We start from the raw sequence: 25,540 nt of genomic DNA, 5'->3' as shown, positions 1-25,540 counted from the left end.
CTCTATCCCATTTGTTGACCCTCCAGAGAATCTGGTTGGCTGTTGTGTGAGATGGGATACTGGACTAGATCTGTCAGAGCTCTTATGCCATAGTTGCAAAGTGAGCATTTTGCAACCCTTCCTTGTTTTTGAACAGGAGATGCCCTCCGAGAAGCCCTTGTCTGAGGGCAGCCCTCAAGGGCAGGCTTCTGGAGATGACGGGAGTGACCCTAGTCCCGAAGAAGCAACAGATGCTGGTCAAGGAAGTGATTTGCTTCCCGGTGAGGGTTGTGCTGGGGACCCTTGGAATGCCCTTGCCTTCGAGAACAAGCCGTCTACGTCGTCTGCGGGAGTTCCTTCCGGAGCATTGAGGAAAGCACCAGCACTGCTTATTGACAGGCAGCAAATCCAGCCTGTTGTACACAGTGCTCAGGCAGAGGAACTCAGAGGCCTTGGGGTTGACGTGTACGACCAGGAAGTATTGGAGCAAGGTGTCCTCAAGCAGGTGGACTGTGCAATAAATGAAGCAAACAAGGCAGTTCGTGTTGCTGAAGCAGAAAAGGATTACCAGTCCGTACAGGAGGACTTCAGGTGAGTTTGGGTGAACCGTAACTTTTTATTTACATGTTAAACTCAGAAGCATCTAGAAGCTGTATATGTTGCAGGTGGAGAGTTAGAGAGGGAATATTTGCCTTTAGATGGGAGCAAGTCCTTGGTGGGGGTAGGTATGAAGTATGAGCTCAACTTTTGCTGATGCATTCCAGTATCAATTTCAAACAATGCCAGTGTCGCTTGTGTTATTTATGTAGGTGCTCAGAACTCCAGCATACTCATCAACTGGTCTCACGTTTGGTAATCACAAGATGAAATCCATGTAGCGCATGCTGGGAACGTCTCAGTGAAGCCTGTGGCGCTACTCCGGGATAGTTATAATATTGGTAGATTGGACCCCGCAGATAAATAGCTAGCTCTGCTGATAAAGGTGCCGTAGCTAACATTGTCTAAATGTTGCGTCTCCGCATAAAGGAAGATTCAGCTTGCATTTCTCACACTACCCTGCATAACCACCACCAGTGGAGTATTCATGATGTTGCTGGTGGAGAATTTTAGGCTGTGGTCCTAATGAAATAAATAGGAGTTTGTCATGAGTATTGGTGCAGATCTCTCCAGTATTTATATATAAAAGGAGCATGAGAGGCTGACGGTCTTCAGTCTAAATCACTCTGCCTAGGATAACAGATGGTTAAGTACACATTTAATCTAATCATAACCTTCTCAACTGTCTTTTTTTCTTTAAACTTTCCATCTGCTGCTGGATCACTGCCTCATTTGGGTCATTACATGCTAATGTTTAGCTCCATACCTTTTTTTTTTCTGGGGTCATTGAGGTAGTGGACTTCACTTGAGTACAAACTTAGATATTGATTGGTCTTAACCCTGACAAATCCATATATTATTGCACACTATAAATTACTAAGTGGGCAATCCTAAATAATACCCCAAATTATCCGTTGGTATCCAGGCTAGCCCAGTCTTTTCAAATCCTGGAAGCTAAATGGGGGTTGGCTTGGGTTAAAATTTGGGTGGGAGACCAACAAGGGAATTTTGGGGGTACCCTATTCTTAATATCACCCACTTTTGATATGCTCTGTATTAACTAAAGTGTCTCTAATTGACATACACTCATACACACTGTACTTATCATTCCTGTACTTGGTCGGTAAGAGCCCCGTGGTGCAGAGTGGTAAGCTGCAGTACTGCAGCCCAAGCTCTGCTCACGACCTGAGTTCGATCCCGGCGGAAGCTGGGTTCAGGTAGCTGGCTCAAGGTTGACTCAGCCTTCCATCCTTCTGAGGTTGGTAAAATGAGTACCCAGTTTCCTGGGGGTAAAGTCTAGATGACTGGGGAAGGGAGTGGCAAACCAACCCGTAACAGAAGTCTGCCAAGAAAACGTCGTAATGCGACGTCCCCCCATGGTTCAATAATGACTCGGTGCTTGCACAGGGGCTACCTTTAGCTTTACCTACTTGGTCAGTACAAACTGAAGGCCAAGTTAAACATGGCAAGCATAACAAGCCTTGTCTCCTTGAGTGAAGTTTCCTGTCTCCCTCTGTCAGCCTTGGGTATATCCAATTCCAGTCATGTTTAGATATCACTGGAGCCTTAAGAGTTAATTTATAATATTTGACTCAGAGCAGATATGAACTCGACCTGTCAATCCATCATGTTTGAACATCATTTAACTTTCACTTGAATTGTTTATATATTGAATGGTTTATATATGCAATCATTTCTGGTTCTGTAAACAAAATTGTTTACTTGTATCATCTTCTGAAAAGTATAAACGTGGATACTACCAAACTCTGGTACGCAGTTTGCTATGTGCATCGGGTTTATTGGAAAATAAACTTCTGAGATCATTCATTTTGAAGTTTTGATTAATTACTCGGACTAAGAAAGAGGAGAACCTCAAATTGGTACGCTGAGGAATTTAAGAATTTCCCCAGCAGAAAACCAGGGTCACTATGCAGAGGCAGGTGATGGCAAACCACCTTCGTCGGTTTCTTGCTTTGCAGACCCTGCAGGGTTTCCGTAAATCAGCTGCAACTTGACGGCACTTTATGTGTTCTAATACAAAGTATTTGAGTAAGTCAGTGTAAATTAAATAATTTAGAATTGAGATTTGAATAAGAATTCTAGTAGTTTTTCTTTATGTAATAAAAAAGTTCTAGTTTTCATTCCTGTTTGATTATGTCCACAGAATAGTTGTTTCATAAACCCCTGGTTTTCCAAACATTTGGAAACCAGCTTCTAGCTTAAAAATAAAATACTGTGTTTTCAGTTCAAAACATTATGTAGTACTTGAATTAAACTCTTAACTAACTCTTTAAGTGTTCTCGTTGACGCTCGGTATATAATGACTGAATTTATGTTTCAGATCATGTACAACATCCCTGAAACAAATTGGTGCAATTATTGAACAGCTGACTCCTCATGCTGCTACCAGCAAAGATGTTAACAGAAAACTAGATTCTGTGAAGCGGCAAAAATATAACAAGGTAACCGGAAGTTGTTGCCTTTCCTTGCGTGTCCATGCATAGTATATTACATTAAACTAAAGTCCTGTCCCAAGGCACCTCTGAACTGGCATCATGCACCATCCATGCGGAAGCTACGTAAACCTGACTTTCTTAGCCCTTGAAGTACTGCAAGAACATGTGTGCCCCAGTGATTCCGGACCTGAATTATTTTGACTTATTTAATTCACATTGCTTTATACTCTTTATGTAGTTAAAGAATGAGGCCAACAGTAGAAACGATAGCAAGGGGATGGTGGCAGATAGGGGAAAGCGTGTGAGAATGTGTGCATGCAGTTGAAAATGTAAACAAACCATTTGCCAAACGTTTGACTGTGCTGCTTAACTTGTGCATGGTTTACAAACTGAACCATCTAGTTAAAAAGTCCAATAGCACCTTTAAGACTAACCAACTTTATTGCAGCATAAGCTTTCAAGAACCACAGCTCTCTTGGTCAGGTACATCAGATGAAGATCTGTAAAAAGTAATATCAGGAGATTAGCATACATCTCAAGGAAAAGTAGCCAGTGGCTGTTTCCACATGGGAATTTTGCCTTGTGTGGCCGGCTAGATATCCCAGCTTTTGGGACGTGTTTCTGCATGAATGTCACCCTCACTCTGAGTACACATGTTGCACCTGGCACGTTCTATTTTAACCCAGAGCAAAAGAAAAACCTCCATTGCTCCAGTTTGAAGGAGAAAGCATGGGGTGGCTGTGGGTAGAGCCTCCAGGAAGAAGGGGCAACGCTACGGTCTACTGTTCTCCCCACACTTTAAACTCTTTAAAGGGTGTTCCTCCCCAGCTGAGTGGTGGTGGTGCCACTGCTGTGCTGTGAAGGGGGAGAGGATTGTGGCCAAGCAGCGTGGGGGCAGTCTGTGTGTGGAGGCCATCCCTGCCCACCTCCACCCTGCTTGCTGTTGCTGCTTCCACAGGTGCCTTTTTCCGCTCCCTTCTGGAAACAGCCAGTGTTTGAGGCCGCTTCAAAGTTATGAGACATTGTTCTGAGTTTCAGGTGGGTAGCTATGTTGGTCTGTAGTAGAAGAGCAAGATTTGGGTCCAGTAGCACCTTAGAGACCAACTAGATTTCCAGGAGTTACAGTTTGAGGAGTTAGAGTTTCACCAACCCACACCTCCTCCCTTTTCTTCCCTTGTGTATGGTGGCAGGGAAAGGGGGAAGGGTGCCTCATTTGGCATACTGAAATTTATGTTTGTACTGAGATGTCATTTTATTGTTTTTATGTGTTGTAATTTATTTATGACTGTAACCCGCCCTGAGCCTGCTTGCGGGGAGGGAGGGCTAAAAATCTAATCAGTCAATCAGGGTATGAGTTTCCCAGCGTCAAAGCTCCTATGTCAGTTCTGAGTTACATACCTTCCTCATACCAGTGTTTGTATTCTTACTTTAATAATAATAATAATAATAACAACAACAACGTTCGATTTATATACCGCCCTTCAGGACAACTGAATGCTCACTCAGAGCGGTTTACAAAGTATGCCATTATTATCCCCACAACAAAACACCCTGTGAGGTGGGTGGGGCTGAGAGAGCTCCGGAGAGCTGTGACTAGCCCAAGGTCACCCAGCTGGCTTCAAGTGGAGGCGTGGCGAATCAAACCCGGCTCTCCAGATTAGAGTCCCACGCTCTTAACCACTACACCAAACTGGCTCTTTAAACTTTGAAGAAAGTCTGCTTTCTACACATTTTCCCTTTCCTAACAAATTTACCTAGAAATGAGGTCACACTAGTGGGTGTTTTGCTCTCTCTTCAGTTGTTGGAATTCCATTGTTCGCTTTAAAAAATGCAGCAAGGACTCTGATTGCCACACTCAGCCATTGTGCCCTAAGAGCATCAATTGGGAGGTGGAGAATTAATTACTCGTGGGGATGGGGAGTTGTGTGATTGTGTTAGTACCACATTATTTACAAGAAATGGGATGACACAATTATCATAATTCTGAGATTAGAATCCCAACATGTAATTTTACAGCTGGAGGGAAGTGAATGAACCTCATCATAAGATGTAATACCTAAGACTCAAATATTCAACTGGAACTGGGGGGCCCAACTTTTTTGAACTTGTGGGCGCTTTAGGAATTCTGATACAGGGTAGTGAGCGGCACAACTACAAACCAAGGAAGCTGAAGTGCAGAGAAGAGGGATACATTTAAAAATACACAGGGAAAGAGGTGTATGAGAGACTAAGACCAACATTGTGGTGGCAGCTGCCACTAAAACAACGTTAATCTGCACAGCCAGTTGGCTCGCCAGTGACCAGTCAGAAGCCCTGCTGGGCAAAAGCTGTACCTGTCCCCACTCACTTTCTAAGAACACTTGGTGGGCCCCAGGGAAATTGGCGAATGCCACGGTGCCCATAACATAAACTGAATGAATGAACCCATTGTAAGAAGAGGCCAAGAGAAGGGAAAGTCAGTAACAAGATGAGGGCAGATACAATTTCAAGGCAGAATATATAAAACGTTGCCGGTGAAAATGTGAAAAATTTGCAATTGGATATTGTGCTATTTCCTTTTCTGTCTAAAAGAAGTAGTAATGAAAGAAATGGATAAAAATGTTTTAAGTGCAAAAAGAAAGGAAAGCCATCAAAAAGAAAGGAAAGCCAACATGTTGCCTCTTTATTTATTTATACCCCACCTTCTCTCCAGTGGGGAGCCAAGGTGGTTTACATTATTCTGTCCTCTGTTTTATCCCCACAGCAACCCTGTGAGGTAGGTTAGGCTGAGATGTGACTGGCCAAAGGTTACCCAGCAAGCTTGCATGGCAGAGTGGGGATTCGAACCTAGTTCTCCCAGCTCCTACTCCGACACTTCCATTGCTGCACTACCCTGGCTCTTGGGCCTTGGACACCCGTGCCAGACCAGCATATTCACTTGAAATGCTCTTGGGAAGCTTCATCCCTTTCCAGTCCAAATGAATACTGAATTTTCTAGTTCAAAGCATCACTGGTTGGACTCTAATCTGTGATGTTTCTCTTAAGTGGTTCTTTGAAGATGCTTTATTAAAGTATTTGCATAGGAAGAGAGGGCTTTGGTTATAAATGGTTTTTAAAAACAATTTACTGTGCTGAGGGACTGTGGAGATGATGGTCATAAAATGTTAACTGTCAGGAGAAAGCCAGGGTTCTATCAATATTTCACATAAATTATTGATCGCTAGCTGAAGGTATCAGCTTATCCATATCCCATGCTATTTCAGTCAAAGGGATTTATCTGCTTTCTCCCAGGTTTGCAATCCACATAGGGTAGTTTGGGAGTCACAGCATAAGAGCACAAAGTCATAGTGCAGTGATCTGCAATGGGGTGGCAGATCACCCCAATGTGTTTGCTGCGCACCTGCTTACTGCCTCGTGTCCTGAGTTGACTCCTTTTGCATTCCCTCATCTCTTTTGAAGATATTCTTTTTGTCCTTGTCCCTGTTTACATCCCCCCACTTTCTATACCTCCCTTTGTCAGCATTCATATTTCCTTCCTTCTCCTTTATTTTGAGTATCTTTCTCCTTCATTCCTCCTCCATTCTCATTCTCCACCCAGCTTCAAGGTGTACCGAAAGGGAAGGGAGGCCAGAGGGTTTGCCTCGTTGGTGCTGGGATGGCGTCGCAGGCATGGAGGGCAAGACAAGTTCCTGCTGTCTCCAGAATACTCTGGACAGTAGCTACAGCTGATGGGAACCTGATATCATAGCTTTGTTGTGGCAGCGAGTTGCTACGACTGCCCTGCTATCAGCAGAAGGGAGGGTTGGAAGGGGACCCCTCACTACAAGAAGTGAAGGCTAAAAAGCAGAAGAGATGGCAAAGATAAAGGAGAGTGGCCTAGTCTCAGTGAGGAAATCTATCCCAGCTTCGCCTGCGACATCCTGAATGCCTTCATGCATAAACACACCAAACGTAGTCGGTTCACTCTTGGCCTCTGCCGATCACCGAACTTTATTTTAGTTGAATAGTAAGTTGGACAGTTACACTATTACCTCCAAGTTTTCTTGGCCACCTACAGAAACTGAAATCCCCCCCTCCCCATTACATTCAAGTCAATTGGAACTTGTTTAAAATAATATAGCTAGCAGAAGATTAGGCCCCTCCATAGTAGCTGTTTTATGGTGGCCCCTATTACCTTTTCTTTAAAAAGTCCCCAGCTCAGCAAGATTGGGGGGCCCTGTCATAGAATGAGGTCCAGAAGATGCTTTATGTCTCTCTACATTGCCTGTGGTACGAAAGTTCCAGCTATGGTCTGTCATGGATGGTAGAAGCCAATAAAAAGTGGTTAGGTCCTTTGCTAGGTAGGACAGGAAGTTCGGGTTCTAGACAGCCTTAAACTGCTATTGGTTTGCCCTTAACTCAAATCCAACCATGAATCTGAATTCTTGGGAGGCTGTCACTTTCGTCACAGCTGTTCATTCTAGAGAAAATGACTGAATATGTTTTGACACTCCAGTTCTAGGAGCCTGTGTAGAATTGAACTTCTAGGCCCTCTTTAAGCTGCTTCCCCCCCCCCCTTTTCCTAGCTATTTCACTGTGACTCTGCTTGGTATCTTCAATCAGTGATCTTACACTAAAATTGAAAAGGATACTTGCCACCCTATTGATTATGCAGCTGTTTCTGTGCCCTTTGATGGTATTGATCAGGGTAGATTAAAATCAATGATTTTTTAAAAAAAATTAAAAAAATGGATTTTTAAAATTTAAATCGGATTTTTTAAATTGGATTTTTTTAATAAAATGTTTTTTGAGGAAAAATTTAAGATCCATTATAGTCCAAAGGTTATTCATCATGAAATAAGGATTAATTTTTAATTATGTAGCATGAGGCTGTATATTCATACGTTTCATTTTGGGGGGGGGGGAATGAATTCCGTTAATCCATTCACAATGCCCACAATGCCATCTCTTCCAGAGGTTTCTGTAAGATTATTGGGCAGTTTTTCTGTCTAGAAGATATTATCACAGATGCTTGGTTTTACACTTTTCAAAACTGAATTTGTGTCTACAGAGATCACATACCTCTTCTTCACAGTAAGAAGTTATAAAATAAACATACAGAGTTGAGAAAAAGACCTTAATTCCATTGTTCCTTTGCAAATCTACATACAGTGAACCCTTTTGAGCAGAATACTCCACAAGTCTTTGGATCTTTGTGTGTATAGCCTGAGGTTTATCATATTCTTTCCCTGTATAACCAAATCAGTAGGGTTGCCAGTCTCCAGGTAGTGGCTGGCGATCTCCTGGAATTACAATTGGTCTCCTGGCCTCAGAGGTCAGTTCACCTGGAGAAAATGGCTACTTTTGGGGGTGAACTCTATGGAATTATGCCATGCCAAGGTCCTTTGCCTCCCCAAACCCCACTTTCTCCAGGTTTCTCTAGGTTTCACCCCCCAGATCTCCAGGAATTTCCCTTCTTGGAGCTGGCAACCCTACAAATCAGTAATTTTTGATATAACTGTAAAACTAATTTGAAAAGTTGTTATTCTGAAAATGAAACCTTCATCTGGTTGTAGATATTAAGATTATGCCAGAAAGAATGAGTCTTTATGTAGAAAACCATGATTTAAATCAAGTCTTACTGACTAGTGATTTAAATCATGATTTAAATCCATTTGATTTCAATCAAATCCACCATGGTATTGATCACATAATGCTAATTACTTGTTTTGACTGTGGTATGCCAGATTTTTAGAGGCCTACTCCTAAATGCATCTGCTCATTTCTTCAGTCACATCTTGGTTTCCTTTTTCGTCCTTCTCAGAAGGGCGCTATAGTATTTCACCTTCTGTTCACTGAGACCCCAAGATGTTGATCACAGTTTGCCTTCAGTGCAGTGAAAGTGCTTCTAAATCTCTCTTTTGCATGGGACCCCTTGATCCTTTACTGAGTGTTTAGCAGAGGTTGGGAGTTGAGCGTGGTTAAGATGATTGAGATTAAATCCAGGCCAAGTGAACTATTGAGGAGAAGCTGATCTTGCACATGTTTTATGTTTGGTGGGGGGAAGAGAGTAGAATTAGGATTCACAACACTGATGGTGTTCTGCTTCCTTTGGTCTTTGTGATGGCCTTTGCTAGAATTCAACATCTCTGAGAGATTGTCTCCACCTCTGTGTTCTATCACAGTCTCTGTGTATGAGTTTTCTATTTCTCAGCATTCATTGTTGCATAAAGTTAACAATGAATGGATGCCATTGCCCGTACAATATTAGGCCAATGTGACAGTTTCAAATCGTAACTTTTTAAAGTTGATTATCCCTGGCAATTGTGTGACAGTACCTGTATGCTTTGATTTGTAAGTGGGTGGGAGGATAAAACCACAAATACATATAACAATCCTATTAAAGTACTGTCAAATAAGAACAAAAGCTAAAAGATAGGAGGAAAGGAGTATTTAAATCCCCAATCTAATATGGCTTTAACAAAGTATACACGTGATGCTTTGGAGAGTGATAGTGCCCCAGTATCATCCATGGATGAGAATACACTCCCCTGTGGAAATAGATGAGTGGACGAGCATGTCCCTGGCATGTCATGCATGGTTCTTTGGGTGAGCTGAAATTAGTGCGTCAACAGTTTTCGGAGCCTTACTTTTTTAATCCATACTGTGTAAGGGGAAGCACATGTTGTCTAGAAATGTGATAAAATTTATTGTCGATATGAAACCTGGAATATAACATTTAAAACACACCTTGATTCCTTTTTTTTTTTCTAATCACATATTTCTGTTCAAATATTTGTTGCTATCAGAACACAAAGTTAATATGAGATATGTTTATTAAATATAATTCAAAATATAAATATGCTAAATCAAATCAGGCTCTCTTCAAGGCACTGGAAATTTTTCTGGAAAGCTTTGATTCATATTTGTCCAAACAATTCATATCACTGAAGCATAAGTTTTCATGCGTCAGAGCCTATATTGTCATATGCATGGTGTTAACATTCAGTGGGCAGAGAAATTTCTATGCAAAGCTACATTTAGTATGCATTTGGGGGTGATTACAAGGAGATAACAGAAGACCCAGTTTCTCAGAAGGCATTACATTGCAGAACTAATTTAAAAACAGGATCCAGTCAAAGAATAAATGAGCAGCTCAAAAGCGGGTGTGGATCGTTCAGTTCTATTGATGAATTTGCAAAATAGGGCAACCTTGGACGGTGCACATAAACCTCTAGAAAGGAATGATTACTTTTTGTAGTGAACTCCGATAGAGAATTAAGAGGTAGGCAGAACAATCATAAGGTGGCCTGATTTCAGTTTCCATCTTATACTGCTGGATGCTGTATTAGGACATGTGGTTGAAGCACTTCTAGATCCTGCTATTTCCTGGGTACTCTGCCAGTGCCTGGACTACCCTTTGAGGTGCCAATGGTCTGCTGTAGGCCAGCTCAATCTTACAGGGCGTATCGAGTGGTTAAGGCTCCCTTACGAGAATGGGCAAACCCCGTGAACTTCAACATTTTATAACTGGCAGACGGGAGCTGATGGCAGTCTCCCTGTTGGTCCAAATTTCAGGGATCCCATGAGAATGAAGGGGTTCATCTTTGACCAGTCAGAAAGCGTTTCTGCAGATGTTTTCTTCCCAAAAGAAGAAACCATTTCCCCAGGATCCATGTGTGTTTTCACACTTTGCAGTTCCGGGGTTGTGTGCAAAGCTGAAAGTAGGTGCTGAGGGTCCCTGGGCTGGGTCACGGGAGATGCTAGCAGGAAACTCTCCAATTATTCCCCTCCCCCTTTGAAGTGATGCTTAACATGCTGTTCTAATGGCCAGATCCTTAATATTTATATGATGTCCCCATCTTGAAGGAATGGTATGTTTGCTCAGTTAAGGCGCTTACTGAACTGGCTTTTTAAACAGCTATGTAGCAGATTGTTTAATAGAGATGTTCAAAAGAAAAGCAGGTATATAAATACTATGAATAAATAAATAAGAGTTCAGTATTGTACTTCTTAGGCCACATTCTTGAATCCATCTTTTCCAAAGTTTGGCCTTTTCTGGAATTCTTTGTGCAAATTAAACAGTCCAAGTATGTCGATTTTACACGAAGCTACCTGTAGAATGGGGTGTCATTTCACTACATATAAACTATTGCAAGTACTGTTGCATGAGATTAGCAAAATCTCAAGTCCTTACCAAACTGCCCATCTTCCCATTATGTCCCATTTTGGTTTTGGAGCATAAAAAGTTTTGTGCTCATGTTTAATATTGTGTATTCTCATCATTCCAGGAGCAACAGCTGAAAAAAATCAAAGCTAAACAAAGGCACCTTGAAGTAATTCTTGGTAAAAAGACTCCTGATGGATCAAATGATGCTGGGTTTGAGGAAATTGAAGGTGAGGAATGAGAAAATAGTTTATTCTAACCATTTTAGAATGATATCAGTGTAATAGCTGAGTGCTTTTTTCAAGTGAACATGAATTAATGAATTTCAGTGGGCTGTTTTTTACAGAGAAATTTAGGATTGCTTTAATCTTGTGCACCTGTGGCATTGCTTATCGGAGTACCCATGTGGGAATCTTCAAGAAGGAAAATAAATCTCTGCTCAGTTCCAGTGGGATGACTGATGTTTTCTAGAATCACTAGAGCATTGTTCTTAATAAATTGGAAGTGTTAATCAAATTAGCCGCAAAAAAAGTTTACATTGACAAACACCATGATTGAATTACATCTTGGAGTGAAATGCTATCATTCAACAGTTTCGGTTTTTGAAAATGTAAAAAGAAAATTCTAAAAATGTTTCTGTGCCGTACACACAAAAACAGCAGCGTGCTGTAGATAGCTCTCTGCGATGCTGCTTCCCTTTCCCCCAGTACAGTCAGGGAGGTGAACCCCCCAGTTGGCTACCAAAGGCCATTTTATTTTAATTCATTGTTGCCTGCCTTTCTCACTGAGATTCAGGGCAGATTGCAGAATACAAAACAATTAGACAGCAAAGGAATTCCAATTAACAGTGCAGTGGGGCTAGAATTACCTCATAGGACAACAAAAAGTGTGAACAAAAAAGTGGATTACAGAGGCAGAAGACAATGCTGTAAGGTGCTATATACAGAAAACATTGTGGTAGACTACAAACTTTTCCCTTACAAAGAGAGCTGTTGCTGTTCCATTATACTGCAGATCTAACTCCTTTACAAAAATGGTCATAGATCCAGAGGAGTTAGCCGTGTTAGTCTGTAGTTGCAGAATAGTAAAGTGTCTAGTAGCACCTTTAAGACTAACCAACTTTATTGCGGCACTCGAAAGCTTATGCTACAGTAAAGGTGGTTAGTCTTAAAGGTGCTACTGGACTCTTTACTATTTTGCAAAAATGCCATCTCGAACATTACCGTTTTGCACATTCTGCAGAATGATAGAGGTATGATGGGGCAGGCAACTCCTCGGGCAGGTCATTCTGTAAGGTAGGAGCCACTGCAGGAAACGCATGTGAAATGAAGGCACAGACCCATCCTCTCTGATTTGCAGCTGCTCCCTGCTTTCTTACTGAAAGCCCTCTCCATTGCTACCATCTGGAGCGATATGACGGTGGTCCCAGGGATCAAAGCCTCCTCAGCTGTAGCTTCTGGTGTCTTCCAAACTGGCAGTGTGAACAGGGACCGTGCAGTGGGGATGGGGTGGAGAGCAGGGAAGAAGCACCCATATGAGCCAAGCATCCTGGAGGATAGATGGGGTTTTACTAAGTGCTTTTTCCCTATCTGACGTTGCATTGTCATGCTTAGAGCTTTCTCTCTTGATTGGGAGGATTTAAGGTTTGATCCCATGGCCAGGTGAAATGAGCTGTTACTTCATTTGCTGCTACCTTCTTCCCTGAACACCATTTTTCTCTTTTATGTGTGTAGTCATAAGCTTGTGTTTGCTTACAGTTTCAGGCGAAAGAGTAGTAGTAGATGATGGGGGCAGCTCTTAAAACCCACGCCTCCTTATTCTGGAGGCATTGCTTTTCACCTCTTGGTTTTACCATGTTAACTCAGTCGTTGCCAGTTTTGGTCTTGCTGCTGTAGTCCCTACCCCCTTGCCTTTCTCTTTCTCACACTTTGCTTTTCTCTTCATTTTCTGTTACTCTATCCTGTTTTCCTCTTGCATCAGTTCCCTACCATTTTATGCACACTTTTAAACATTTGCACAATAAAGTTTTTTTAAAGCTGTTTATTGGTACTGCAGGAAGCTTCAAAATGTCATATACAACACTTTTCCTACATGAAAATAAAATAATAGTGTCCGTGCCTTTTCTTAATTGATTTTCTCTATCTTTAAATCCTTTGTGATGAAGGCTAAATCTGTTCTCTCTCTTTCTCTCCCTCTCTCTCTCTCTCTCTCTCTTTTTTTTTGCCAGAACCTGGTCCCTCATCCCTTGGCAGTATGCTTATACCAGCGCAGGAAACTGAATGGGAGACGCTCATCCGCACCGGTCAGATGACTCCTTTTGGAACAAAAATACTCCCGAAGGAGGAGAAGAAACCCCGCCGGGTAATGCTCAATGAATCATCTGATTTTGAAAAGTATTTGGCAGATCAGGCACAGCTCTCGTTTGAAAGGAAGAGGCTGTCCGTTCATAAGGGAGCCAGGCGGGAAACATTTTCGGAGATCAGCCCGGCCAAACCTCCAATATGCCGTGGCAAAGAGGGCAAGGGTAAGGGGATGTCAAAAACAGACCGTTGTCTGGAGAAGCACATGAGAAAGCTTCAGAACCACGTTCAGTCAAAGGGTAGAATTCTGAAGTCCCAGCAGGTACAGGGAGGCGATCCGCTAGAGGATGGCAAAGAGTCTGACTGCGTCCTGGATGAAGAAGTTTCCACTCCAGAGGATGAGTTGTCTCATGACAGTGATGGTATTGAGGATTATCAAATAAAACCTCTGCCACGGAGAAGGAAGGATTCCTTGATGAAAGAGTTTCAGGAAGAAGCTGAGGAGGATGACTTTTTCCCAAGCTCCGATGATGAAGAAGATATGGTTGGAAAACGCAGAATAAAGAGATGCCGAGATGATGGCGATGAAGATTATTATAAACAGAGGCTGAGGTGAGTGTCTCCGGGGGGGCCCTATTTGGGTGGAAAAGTGGCATAGACATGTTTTAAGTGAAATGAAAATAAAGCGAGTCTTTCTATTGTGGCAGTATGTTAATGAAGTGCCTAGAATTGCAGTGTTTCGTTAACAACTTCCCTTCTGCTTGTTACAAAATTACCTATCCCATGTCTAGCAAACGTTTAAATGTCCAAGTAATTTCTCTTTAGCTATCTTTTTAATATAAGCCTTGGAGTCGTGGTGGATAACTCACTGAAAATGTTGATACAGTGTACGACGGCAATAAAAAGGGCCAACGCTATGCTGGGGATTATTAGGAAGGGAATTGAAAACAAATCAGCTGGTATCACAACTTAATTATTTATTTATTTAATTAGATTTTTAGTCCACACTCCCCGCCAGGCGGGCTCAGGGAGGAGTACAACATTTCAATTTACATAAATAAAAACAGATAAAACATCATACAATATGCCCCTGTATAAATCAATGGTACAGCCTCATTTGGAATACTGTGTACAATTCTGGTCACCACACCTCAAAAAAGATATTATAGCACTGGAAAAAGTGTAGAAAAGGGCAACTGGAATAATTAAATGGATGGAACTCTTCCCCTATGAAGAAAGGTTAAAGCGCTTGGGGCTCTTTAGTTTGGAACTACAACTGAGGGGTGACATGAATAGAGGTTTACAAGATTATGCATGGGATAGAGAAGGTAGAGAGAGAAGTATTTTTCTCCCTTTCTCACAATACAAGAACTCGTGGGCACTCAATGAAATTGCTGAGCAGTTGGGTTAGAATGGATAAAAGGAAGTACTTCTTCACACACATGGAATTCACTGCCACAGGAGGTGGTGGCAGCTTCAAGCATAGACAGCTTCAAGAGGGGATTGGATAAACATATGGAGCAGAGGTCCATCAGTGGCTATTAGCCACAAGGTATAGATGGGACTCTCTGTCTAGGCCAGTGATGCTCGGTATTCTTGGGGTTGGGGGGGGCAATCAGTGGGAGGGCCTCTAGTGTCCCTTCCCCACTGGCAGATCTGAGGACACCTGGTTTTTGGCCACTGTGTGACACAGAATGTTGGACTGGATGGGCCATTGGCCTGGTCCAGCATGGCTTCTCTTATGTTCTTGTAACAGTACAGTAGATCTCATTGATGCATATAAAAGAAAACATGAAAAAAGGCAAGGAGGATACTGCACAGGGGAAGTGAGAACAGAATGAATGGGAGAGAATCCCAGTGGCTGCACAGGTAGATGTAGTTCAGTTATATCATTCAAAAATGGGTTTGATTTTTTTAAGCGCTCATAAAGCTTGACTACTTTTGTAAACCGCCTGCTCCTTTGAAGGCAGATGCACCATGGCTAGGTTTGCATGACAGGGAGGGTGAGGGATGCTTATAGTGCCGAACGATGGAACAACACTTGATCGAATGCATACTCTTTTAGTATAGTTACTGACTTTGTGGATTCTGATTCACAATCAACAAGCCGTTTTAAATTTGTTTCTTCCTCGTTCATGAACTAATGATATGGAAGAGTTAGTAGTCTTCAGATAAGGTCTCCAAATCCAAATTATAGCGGGCTTGGCTGAAATTAAATAAGCAGCTGGCCCAAATGTGTATTTCCTGGAAAAAAATGAAATCCTGCCCTCAAGTCACAGTTGTCTTATGGCGAGCCCTGATTGGGTTTTCACGGCAAAACACCAACAGAGGTGGTTTACCATTGTCTGCCTCTGCAACCCTGGCCTTCATAGGAGGTCTCCCATCCAATTACTAACCAAGGCTGATCCTGCTTAACTTCTGAGATCTGATGAGGTCAGGCTCACTTGGTCTATTCATGTCAGGGATCTCAGTTACTACCTAGGTACAAAACTTTACCCTCTCTCTATCAGGGTGTCAATACAGTAAATGCAGTGGGAACAGAGACACCTTGTATGAAGGTGTCAGGGATCCGTACAAGTTTTTCCAAACCTGCCATTCTGCCACTTAATAGAAGATAGCACTTTGTCTTTAAACATTTATTGCCATTGAGGAAGCATTCCAGTTCATTTTAAGTTTGTAAGCAGGAAAAGGCTGAGAAATGAAGAAAGCACCTGTTAGCTCATGAGGCTGTTCGTATCTTACTAGTTTGAAGATCCTAAAGCAATTGTTCTCCCTTAGTGAAGGAGGGTATCCTGAAATGGGTTATGCCCCCTACTGTCTCCATGGGCAGGGCTTCGCAAATCTGCAGTGCTTCCGCATCTGGCTCGGGGGCCAGCTCCAGTTTGTGCCCTGCCTTGAGCTTCCACACCTCTCAGATTTGTACAGGCAAAGGAAGAAGTAAAGAATGATATGTCAGAACAACTCAAGCAGGCTAGAGAAACTTGGGCTTCAGAGATCATAATCACTGGAGGCAACACGTCTTCTCTTGCCGTGAGTAACCAGCTAAGAGACCACAGGGACAATCAGTGTTCCCAGGAATCGGGCTCCCTTTTATCCTCCCCACTGAGGGTCTCCGATGGGGTGTCCCTGCACCCTGATATTTCATCTTGAATCAGCAACAAGTTCATTAAGGGCATGCAAGAGGGGCTTTAAAAATCACAAGGGAAAAACTAAAGTCCAGATATAGGGGCTTTGGCCTCTCACCATCTTCATCTCCCTCCTTTCCCTGCTTCAAAAGATTCAGAAGAAGCTCTAGGGCCCATCGTAGGCATTCCTCTGATGAGACAGACTCCTATTCTCCTGACCCTTGACACACTTCCAGGGGCATAGACTCTAGAAGCTCTTCCAAAAAGTGTGAAATCCAACCTCCTCCTTCATGGTTCATGGGTAGCTCCACACTTCCCCCTCTGGCCATTTGGATTCTCATCACTCATAGTCAAATTCTGTGTAGTCTGATAGGAAGGGGAATGGTTGGGCAAAGAAGTCTGTGATACGGCGCCAGCCTCTGCCAACAAAACAATTTCTCTTAAGTCCTAGGTAAGGTCACAGCAGGGCTAAAATTATCTTGAGATGCCACCCCAAACCTCACAGACGGCCTCAAATGAGGGAGATTCCAGGGTATTTTGTCCTCCTACTCAGACTCCATCGATTTTGCCCTTTCCAGACTCATTTGAAGAAACCCTGAAGAGCGAGGGGCAGTGCCCAGACGAGGCAAGAGCCTGCACTTGGTGGTAAAGAGCCTTTACTCCCCCCTACTTCAACAGTCAAGATTTCATAGGTTCTCTTAGTGGATGTCCCAGTAGCTGTGAAGGGAAGAAAGTAATTTTCATGGCTGCATGCTGGCCAAGACAACTGTGGTTCTCAGAGCTTGTCATGATGGAAACCAGATCTCTCTGGATCATCCCTCCAGCTCACAACATTCTACTGCAGGGCCCTTTTCAATCTGGCTCCATCTCTCCACCTGCAGATAAAAAGGCAAGCCCTGAGACAGCATGAATACCCTTCTGCAGCTATAGCTGTCATCCAGGAAACCTTTAGGCAACAGGATCTATGAAGCAGCATAGAAAGCGTTCAGCAGGCAGGAAGCAAGTCAGCTCCTCATCAGCTAGAATCAGGGAGCTGCTCCGATTCCTCCACAAATGCCTGTCTCGGGGACTTTGGCCTCTTTCATCATACTGTTATATCAAATGATTTCTACGAGAGGTGGCTCTCCTCCCTCTTCCCGTGACGCTTTTTTTCCTCTTGGGACTGACACAAAGCCCTTTGAGAATCGTACCGTGTCCCGTTTGAACCTCTCAAATCAGTACCTCTCCATATACTATCAGTCAAGGTAGTCTTCCTGGCGGCCATCACATCAGCAAGGTAAGTCTCATAACTTTCTGCGCTCTCTGTAAGGCATGAGTTTTGTTCCTTACAAAAGGACTTGGTGATCTTCTGGACAGATCATACTTTCATATCAAAGGACCAGGAGATCTACCTACCATCCTTCCACCTACCTACCATCCTTCCACCTACCATCCATCTGTCCCCAGCTGGGACTACCCAAGGAAAAGGAATAGCACGAACTAGATGTAAGAAGGGCACTAAGGACTGACGTAAAACACACAGAGTTTCTCTGTCAACTCACCTTCCGTGGAGACTAAGGTATCCAAGTCCACTATTGCATGGTGGATGCCTGTATCATCTTGGCCTACAAGGGTCCAGCACTTACCTTTTCCCACGGGTGTCTCAACGCACTCCACCAGGGCAGATGCCACCTCAGTGGCCATTTTCATCAGTGCTTCTATTACAAAAATCTGGGCAGCAACCTGGACTTCAGCCTCAGTTTTTGTCCAGCACTATAAACTGAAGACCTGCAGGGCTTCAGCCGGAGATTCAGTGGGTGGCCCCCCCAGTAATTCATTTGCATTCAGTAAGCTACCCACCTGGTGGGATGACAGCTTTTCAGCATCCCCTTTCAGCATGCCTTCCTCCACTGATGGGGAACAAAACATGAGACTTACTGCGAGGATTTCTTCTCCTCACTGGAATATAAGGTCTCTCTTCCCTCTTGCAGGGAAGCAAGAATTCTGAGAGATGAACTACAGACTTTTCAAGGGACGGTGGTTTCCTCATAAATACCAGGGGATTTGTCTTGACTTGAAGCTCGGCACACATGGACTGGGGCTTGCCTCCTATCTGGAAGTGGAAGCACTGCAAAGATAATTTTGCATAGTCCTACTATGCAGAGCAAGTAGGAAGCGTAACCCATTTCAGGATCTCTTCCATTCTACTGATGAGAAGAAACTCTCGTGACAAGTCCAGTGTTTTGATCTTGACTCAGCTCTCTAGTCATAATGTCATCTTCGGTCTATCAGAGGAATCTAACAATGAAAACTTGCAGTGGATTATTAGGGTGGGGGAGAGATCCTCTTGGATATCTGTGGTGTTTCCAAGGCATAGTTTGTAGTCTTCAGATAGTGATAATGGCTCCTTTTTAGAAAGCCTATGCATCACCCCAGGTCTTTTTCTTTCTCATCATCCTTGTAATGTGGATATTTTGCCTTCCGGCAGGCCTTCTAAAAGCCAGTAGCTTATCTTGTAAAGTTCTTGTTCTGGGGAGGTGGTGATGGTACAGGGTTTAGCAGTTGTGGTACAAACTGGTTTATTCAGGCTTTGAGATACACGAACTGTGAATGCATAACTCGTGTTACCTTGATCATCTTCTTGTCTTAGGCTGTCGTCTAAAGAGGAGATACTGTCAGCTGTCCCAGAGGTTTCCATCATTTTTGCACCTAACTGCTTTATATCTGTTTTTAGATACCTGTAAATTACATCAACGGTACAGCACATAAGAAGTATAAATAATTCCATCCCCTGATATTACGGGTTCTGCCTGAAAAGGAAAAGCTGTAGTTCTGATGGGTGAAGATGGGAGCAGAGCTCAGAGGGAATGAGAGGAAGTTGGTTTTGTTGAATATCAGAGAAGGCTATCCTGTTTACATCTTATTTAAAACAGTCTTTTTAAAGCCACGTTTAATACAGATGAGCTCTAAATTTTAAAAGACTTATTTAAAAAAACATTGTTTATGTATCCTGGAGGTGTGTTTTGTGATCGAACAGGTACTAGCAGTGTTTGTTTGTAATTGTCCTGTAGCATTCTAATGTTATGCTGTTGCTAGGCAGGATTATGTTATCTATGAAATTTATTTGAAATATGGTAAATGATTCCCCCATAAAAAAACTCACAAGATTTTTCCTAAAGGGTCCCCTGTGGAAATGAACCTGAATGATACCTCTGGCTAAAGAAATAAAGCCTTTCTGAGGGATATACTAAATAATTAATAAAGGTATTAATCTGTAAAATATTTCCTTTTTTATTGAATGAAGCTGTACTTTTTCCATTGATTTAGCTCAATATTAAATCATTTTTAATTCAGTGTTTTCATCAAGAGTAATTTATTTTGATTGAAAGTTTTAATATGATTCACAGTTTAAATCCTTTCAGACAAGTTTTTTTTAATAACATTAAGATTGTAACAATTTATCCTTCCTCAAGTCATACATTTCCTTTAGTTGCTAAAGTTACAATAAAAGCCTAAATGAATTTCAGAAATATCAATAACTGTAATTGCCACCAAAACATTACATCTCCTAAAATTTCATAGCTCCAGTTATTGTGGCTGTTAAACTGCAGCTGTCCACATTGACGTTTTTATACTAACACTCCCCAGGTAATCTGTACCGTGGGAAATGCTGCTAGGAGATAAAATGGAGTGAATTTGCTATATAAATGTCATTTGCTCCCATTTCCATCTCATTCATTGTCAGATTTTTAGTTGTTGATGAAAACAACTGGATGGGAGTATGGTAAGTCTCATCCCCAAGTGAGAAAAGGCAGTCCTGTCGGATTGCTCTGTTGTGCGCTTTGCTGTGCGGGGAGTCCCAGTTACTTCAAAAGAGAGAAAATTAGTTTTCTTTTTTCACAATGAAGCTTTCAAGATTGTTACTGGGGAAATGGTACTGTATCAAGGTGGAAATATTGTGCCGTTAAAGCTTGACAGTGAGCCAGCTGTGATTCTCCTCTGAACATCTGAAGCAGGAGACCAATTAAAAGTTGTGATGGTGGTGGCGGGGGGGGAGTGGGACTGGCAAAGAAGGGCAACTCTGTGCGCTAGTGCTGACTTCTCCTTTTTCTGCACCACATTGTTTTGAGGGAGCCGGGGACACAGGAGCCCTGATCTTAAGAAGAAAGGTCTTAAGAGTAGGCGAGGGATTTTCTTCTGATATAGTAAAGAGTCCAGTAGTACCTTTAAGACTACTCAGCGTTATTGTAGCATAAGCTTTTGAGTACCACTGCTCTCGTCAGAGGCATCTGACAAAGAGAGCTGTGGTTCTCGAAAGCTTATGCTACAATAAAGTTGGGTAGCCTTAAAGGTGCTACTGGACTCTGCTATCTTGCAACTCCAGACCAACATGGCTAACTCCTCTGGATCTTCTGATATAGTCAGTGCAAAGAGTGACCCCAAAGTAATGAAATTATTTGTATACTGCCTTATTGAGAATTATTCTTACTTCTAACCTTTAACCTATACCAAGTTGAATAATATCAATGAAGTAGGCTTTCTGTTGGCATCAGTATGTGATCCATTGTTTTTTTCCAAATATATTAAAAAAGTTACCAAGTTTGTGTTCAAATTCTATGATAGTGTTTTTCTTGTTACAAGATAGGACCCCCCCCCCCCTCCAGTCACCTACAAGCGGATAAGTTTGTAAAACGTTACCAGTCTGATTGCATAGAATTTCATGTGAACCCTTAGAGGTTTCTTCTTATTACAGCTGTGTAATTTGAATTTTCCCCTCTTTAAATCTGTGATTGTGAAAGAGTTTACTGCGCAGGTGTATCCTGTTACCTGTCGACGGAAAGTGCTGCCCGTGGCAGATCTTTTCATTATTTGTATACTGCCTTCGCATCCCCACCCTGTGAAATGCTCAGCTAGAAGACAGTGACTGCCCACAAGTCAGCTTCCTAGCAGAGCAGGGGTTTGAAATGGTCTGCCCTGGTGAAAGGCCAGCGCTCTCTCCATCCGCTGTGCTATGCTGGCTTCAGAAGGACGAAGAAGCCTGCCTGGTAAAGTAGCCTCAAGATTGTTCAATCGGTTAGCTTAAGAGCAGAACATTTTTTTCTTTGAAATCAGCAAGTCTGGTTATGCATCAGGTAGAGAGATACTTTGCTAGAATGGAGGAGTGAGCCATGTGTCGACTCGTCTCCCGGGCTAATGGAAGCAGGGCGGGAGGCATGTTCCCAGAACCATTTGCCTCTCTTCAGGCCTCCTTGGACCCAAGTAGCTCTTCAGGGTGAGTGGTAGAAGTTGTAGTAAGAAGGACCTGGGAAGCTCACAGACTCCCATTCCTTCTCCTGCCCGCCCTTCTGTTGCCTTTCGTTGGGGGGCAGGTCCTTGGCTGTTTGGCAACGCTGGCCCTGCTCCTTGCGTCTCTCTCAACCTCGCTTAGCCAGATTTTGGAGCACTGAGCTCTGCTTGACTCAACCACCTAAGATTGCGCCCTGCTCCTCTGCCACTTTATTCAACTTGACTAACTCACTGAAAAGGACCCAGTCCTAATCCTTTTTCTCATCCCACTCTGGGGTGGTGGTGGTGGTGTTTGTGCTGACGCCGTAGGGCACGCAGGGCCCCTCCGGTTTGTAATGTCCTATTGCTATAATATCTACATAGCATTTGGCTACTGTCCGCAAGATGAAGCTTCACCACCTCTGTTTTTTTATTCTGATGGTTGACCGAGAGTTGGTCTAGATTTATGGCATTGCGCTGAACTTTTTGGGGTGCTAAGTGGGCCCTGGCTGCAGGAACGATGCGTTAAGTGAATTGGTAATCACATCTACAAATAATGCGCAAACAATCTGGGAGGAATTGTTAAATAACAGAGAGTTGTGTGCTGGAATGCCTGACGCATGACATCATTTGTGTTGAGACGGTCGTGCTTCTTCTCTGCATCCGTGTTTTAACAGGCGCTGTGAAAATTTTCTATGCGCAATGCTGAATCTGTCGAACTAGAGGAATTTTCTTCTTGTGCACCAGAGGGCGCCCTGTTTCCTCCTTCTCTAAAAGAAAGAAACTTATTCAAGAGATGTCATTCTTATGTTACTAATAAAATTAGAAATTCAACCTGCTGTCACACAAACCTATTCATTTATGTCAGATTAATTTCAGTCACCAGGACGGATCATCTGTTCTCCTTTGGCAGAACACTTTGGGGCAACTGTGTGAATATTTGAACAAAACTAGTTTATTCCTTGGAATATTTTCTTAGACCTATTTAACTGGCTAGCGATTAAATAATTCGACGTGCTCTGAACTTGGTCTCTTCTGGCACGTGCTGGAACATCTGCCAAGCATTTAAAAATGGTGCTGCTGTTTCAGTCTGCTTTAGCAAGCTCATCGTAAGTTTTGGCGACGGGGGGCATACAGCAGTTACTTTTTTCAGAGCTGGGATTTTTTTTTGAAAAGAGGGCCTGCTGCTCATGATGTGGACACCTTTCTTGCTCTTGTCTGGGTAAAATGGCACTGTGGTTTTTGACCAGGTTGGCCAGAAGTGAAAATGAGATTGAAGAAGTGTGTGTGTGTATACATACACCCATGAGAAACAAAACCTCACTTTTATACTTTAAAAAGTTAATTTCCTAATCTCTTCTCTGTTTCCAGCTTAATTGAGATGGGAGTTTCTGTTAAGTGATCTCTTCCAATTGAAATCAGTGCCCCCCCCACCCCCAGTTTGTATATCTATTCTACATCTGATTGGATGTGTATATTGTCTGTCTAGAAACTTCTGTCAGGTCACATTAAATTACCCTTTTGTGAAAAACCATAGAGTGGCTTATTTTACAGGAATAAGACTGTGGAGTAGAATGCACAGAAGAAGGCTGGTGAAAAGTTCCACATCAAGGTTTACTTCAAGACAACTTTGTGGGGTTTAGTGTTTTTGGGAAATGAATGTCATGGTAGCACCAGAGATCATAAATGTGTGTGGTGTGGAAGGGGGGGGGTTCTGGTTTGCTTGACTCCTGATCTCTGGCACATCTCCCTATCTTCCAACACTTGTCTTCATAGCAGCCCTGTGAAGTAGAGCCCTCCTGTTATCCATTTTAATGTGGCTTACCAGAGATTAAGTGGCTTACCCCGATTTCTGAGCCCAACTTCTTGTGTCAAACTCCAACCTACTCTCTTCTGGTCAACAGTGGTTCTTTTAGTTCTGATTTAGCTGCTGCTCTCTGCTAGTTGCTTAAACTGCGTAGTGTGTGTTGTCTGCTAACATGAACAAGGCTAGTGGTGAATCTTACTGTAATTGCAGGAGGTGGCGTAAACAACGGCTGAAAGACCGCCAGGAACGACTGATGGCAGGGGAAGAGTCGGACGAAAGTGATGCTGAATTTGACGAGGGCTTCCGAGTGCCAGGTTTTCTCTTCAAGAAGCTTTTCAAGTATGTATCACATTTGGCAGCAACTGGGAAAGAATTTTTAGGAAGTTTTGCTACTATAAGTGAGAAAAGAAAAAAAGTAAGCACAAAGTCTGTGCTGACATTCTGCAGCTGATTGAAAAACTAGCCTTTTGCTCTCTGCTTTTCAACTGGCTAGTCGGAGTTTTTCTCATCCCACACGGCCATCATCATGAAGCACAGAGGGACCGTTTTAGCCCATTCAGTCAGTTTGAGTAAGCAGTTCAAACAGGAAAGTTGGTAAGTTGCCTACTTATCACATTTCCTATGGCTTGATGGCATCATCGGTTGATCGTAGCATTTTCAGCAGAGTTTGGTGCATCACTGGAACTCAGCTTGGTTGACCGGATCCTCTGCAACTGCGGCAAGGACTTGGTAGTGTATTGGAGCCATCATTCAAAAACCGGTTCTATTGTCGAGGTACTCCAAAGGGAATTCAGCCGAGAGAGGCAACTAAACGTGAATCTTGGCAAGATGAGCTTCTCTGATGAAGGGTATCCCCGTACACACACACACGTCAGCTGGCAAAACTTCCTGAGTGGTTGAAAAGATCAATGGAGCTGAATGATTTGTCTGACTTGCAAAGCAGTTTAACAGCGGAGATCTCTGCAGCAGAAAAGAAAGCATGCAGTCAGTAGGCATTAAGAGCTTGCCCTGACCACACTGGAGTATGAAAATGGCAGGAGTGTCCTGAGGCAGCTGGCTGTCATCGGCAACAGGTTTCCCCCGTGTTTTTATTTTTTTCATGCCAACGTTCAAGCCCAGATTCTTGCCTTGGATTTTGTATTTCCATTGTTGAATAAGGGCAGGCGTGTAGTCCTGGTTGAAAAAAGACTCTGCCTTTATGTTTCAAAAGGCCTGTTTTTGCATTTCCTGATCCCTGAGAAAACTTTAGCGATAAAGATTCCCATTCATTATCTTTTTTAGCTCTCTGGGGTTCCAGTCCATAAATAGCCAGAGCAAGTACAATAAATAGATCCACCGCCAACAGTTTCCTGTCCTCTGTGTACCTGAAAATATGTATTAAAATTAAGCTAGTTGCATGCAGTGAACATCCCCCTTAAGGCTGCTTGCTTTGTTTACGTCATTAATAGTTCGCCTTTCTCACTGAGACTCAAGGCGGATTACATAGTGTGGTCCAGTCCAATCAATATCAAGACATTTCAATATGCATATAATGGGTATATGCATGCAATTTGCTAGATTTAAAGAGAAAGAGAGAAAAGAATGAAAAGAAAGGTTTGAAAATTTAGCAATGTTGCGTAGGCAAATTCAACGACTGATATATATTAAACAACATAGGATCCAGTAGTATCATACTTATAGCAATAGTAGTGAAGTCTGTGGTCCATCACCATTTACAGTAATAGTAGTTAAGTTTGTGTTCCTTCCTTATCTCTTTACTGATGGGTTCACTATCCCTTTACTGATGGATCTGTTGAGACCATTTCCTTATAGAACAGCCCTCCCATCTGAGCAAAAAGCCCCCTTGAACAGTTCAGTTTTGATGTATTGATGTATGTATGTTTTGATGCCAGCCACAGCTGCTGGCG

General features: G+C 42.7%; 1 protein-coding gene across 1 annotated transcript in view; it reads left to right on the top strand.

Annotated features, from left to right (window-relative positions):
* ERCC6 (ERCC excision repair 6, chromatin remodeling factor) overlaps window positions 1–25,540 on the top strand; it is a 63,013-nt gene that overhangs the window by 919 nt on the left and 36,554 nt on the right. The window contains exons 2-6 of the mRNA XM_054983985.1: window positions 137–570; window positions 2,918–3,038; window positions 11,282–11,387; window positions 13,385–14,069; window positions 23,844–23,972. Coding sequence (XP_054839960.1) covers window positions 137–570; window positions 2,918–3,038; window positions 11,282–11,387; window positions 13,385–14,069; window positions 23,844–23,972 — 1,475 coding nt within the window. The remainder of the gene's footprint in view (window positions 1–136; window positions 571–2,917; window positions 3,039–11,281; window positions 11,388–13,384; window positions 14,070–23,843; window positions 23,973–25,540) is intronic.

This window comes from Eublepharis macularius, chromosome 6 (genome assembly GCF_028583425.1).
Source record: "Eublepharis macularius isolate TG4126 chromosome 6, MPM_Emac_v1.0, whole genome shotgun sequence".
NCBI classification, from domain to species: domain Eukaryota; kingdom Metazoa; phylum Chordata; class Lepidosauria; order Squamata; family Eublepharidae; genus Eublepharis; species Eublepharis macularius.
This window is presented reverse-complemented; position numbering and strand designations above follow the sequence as displayed.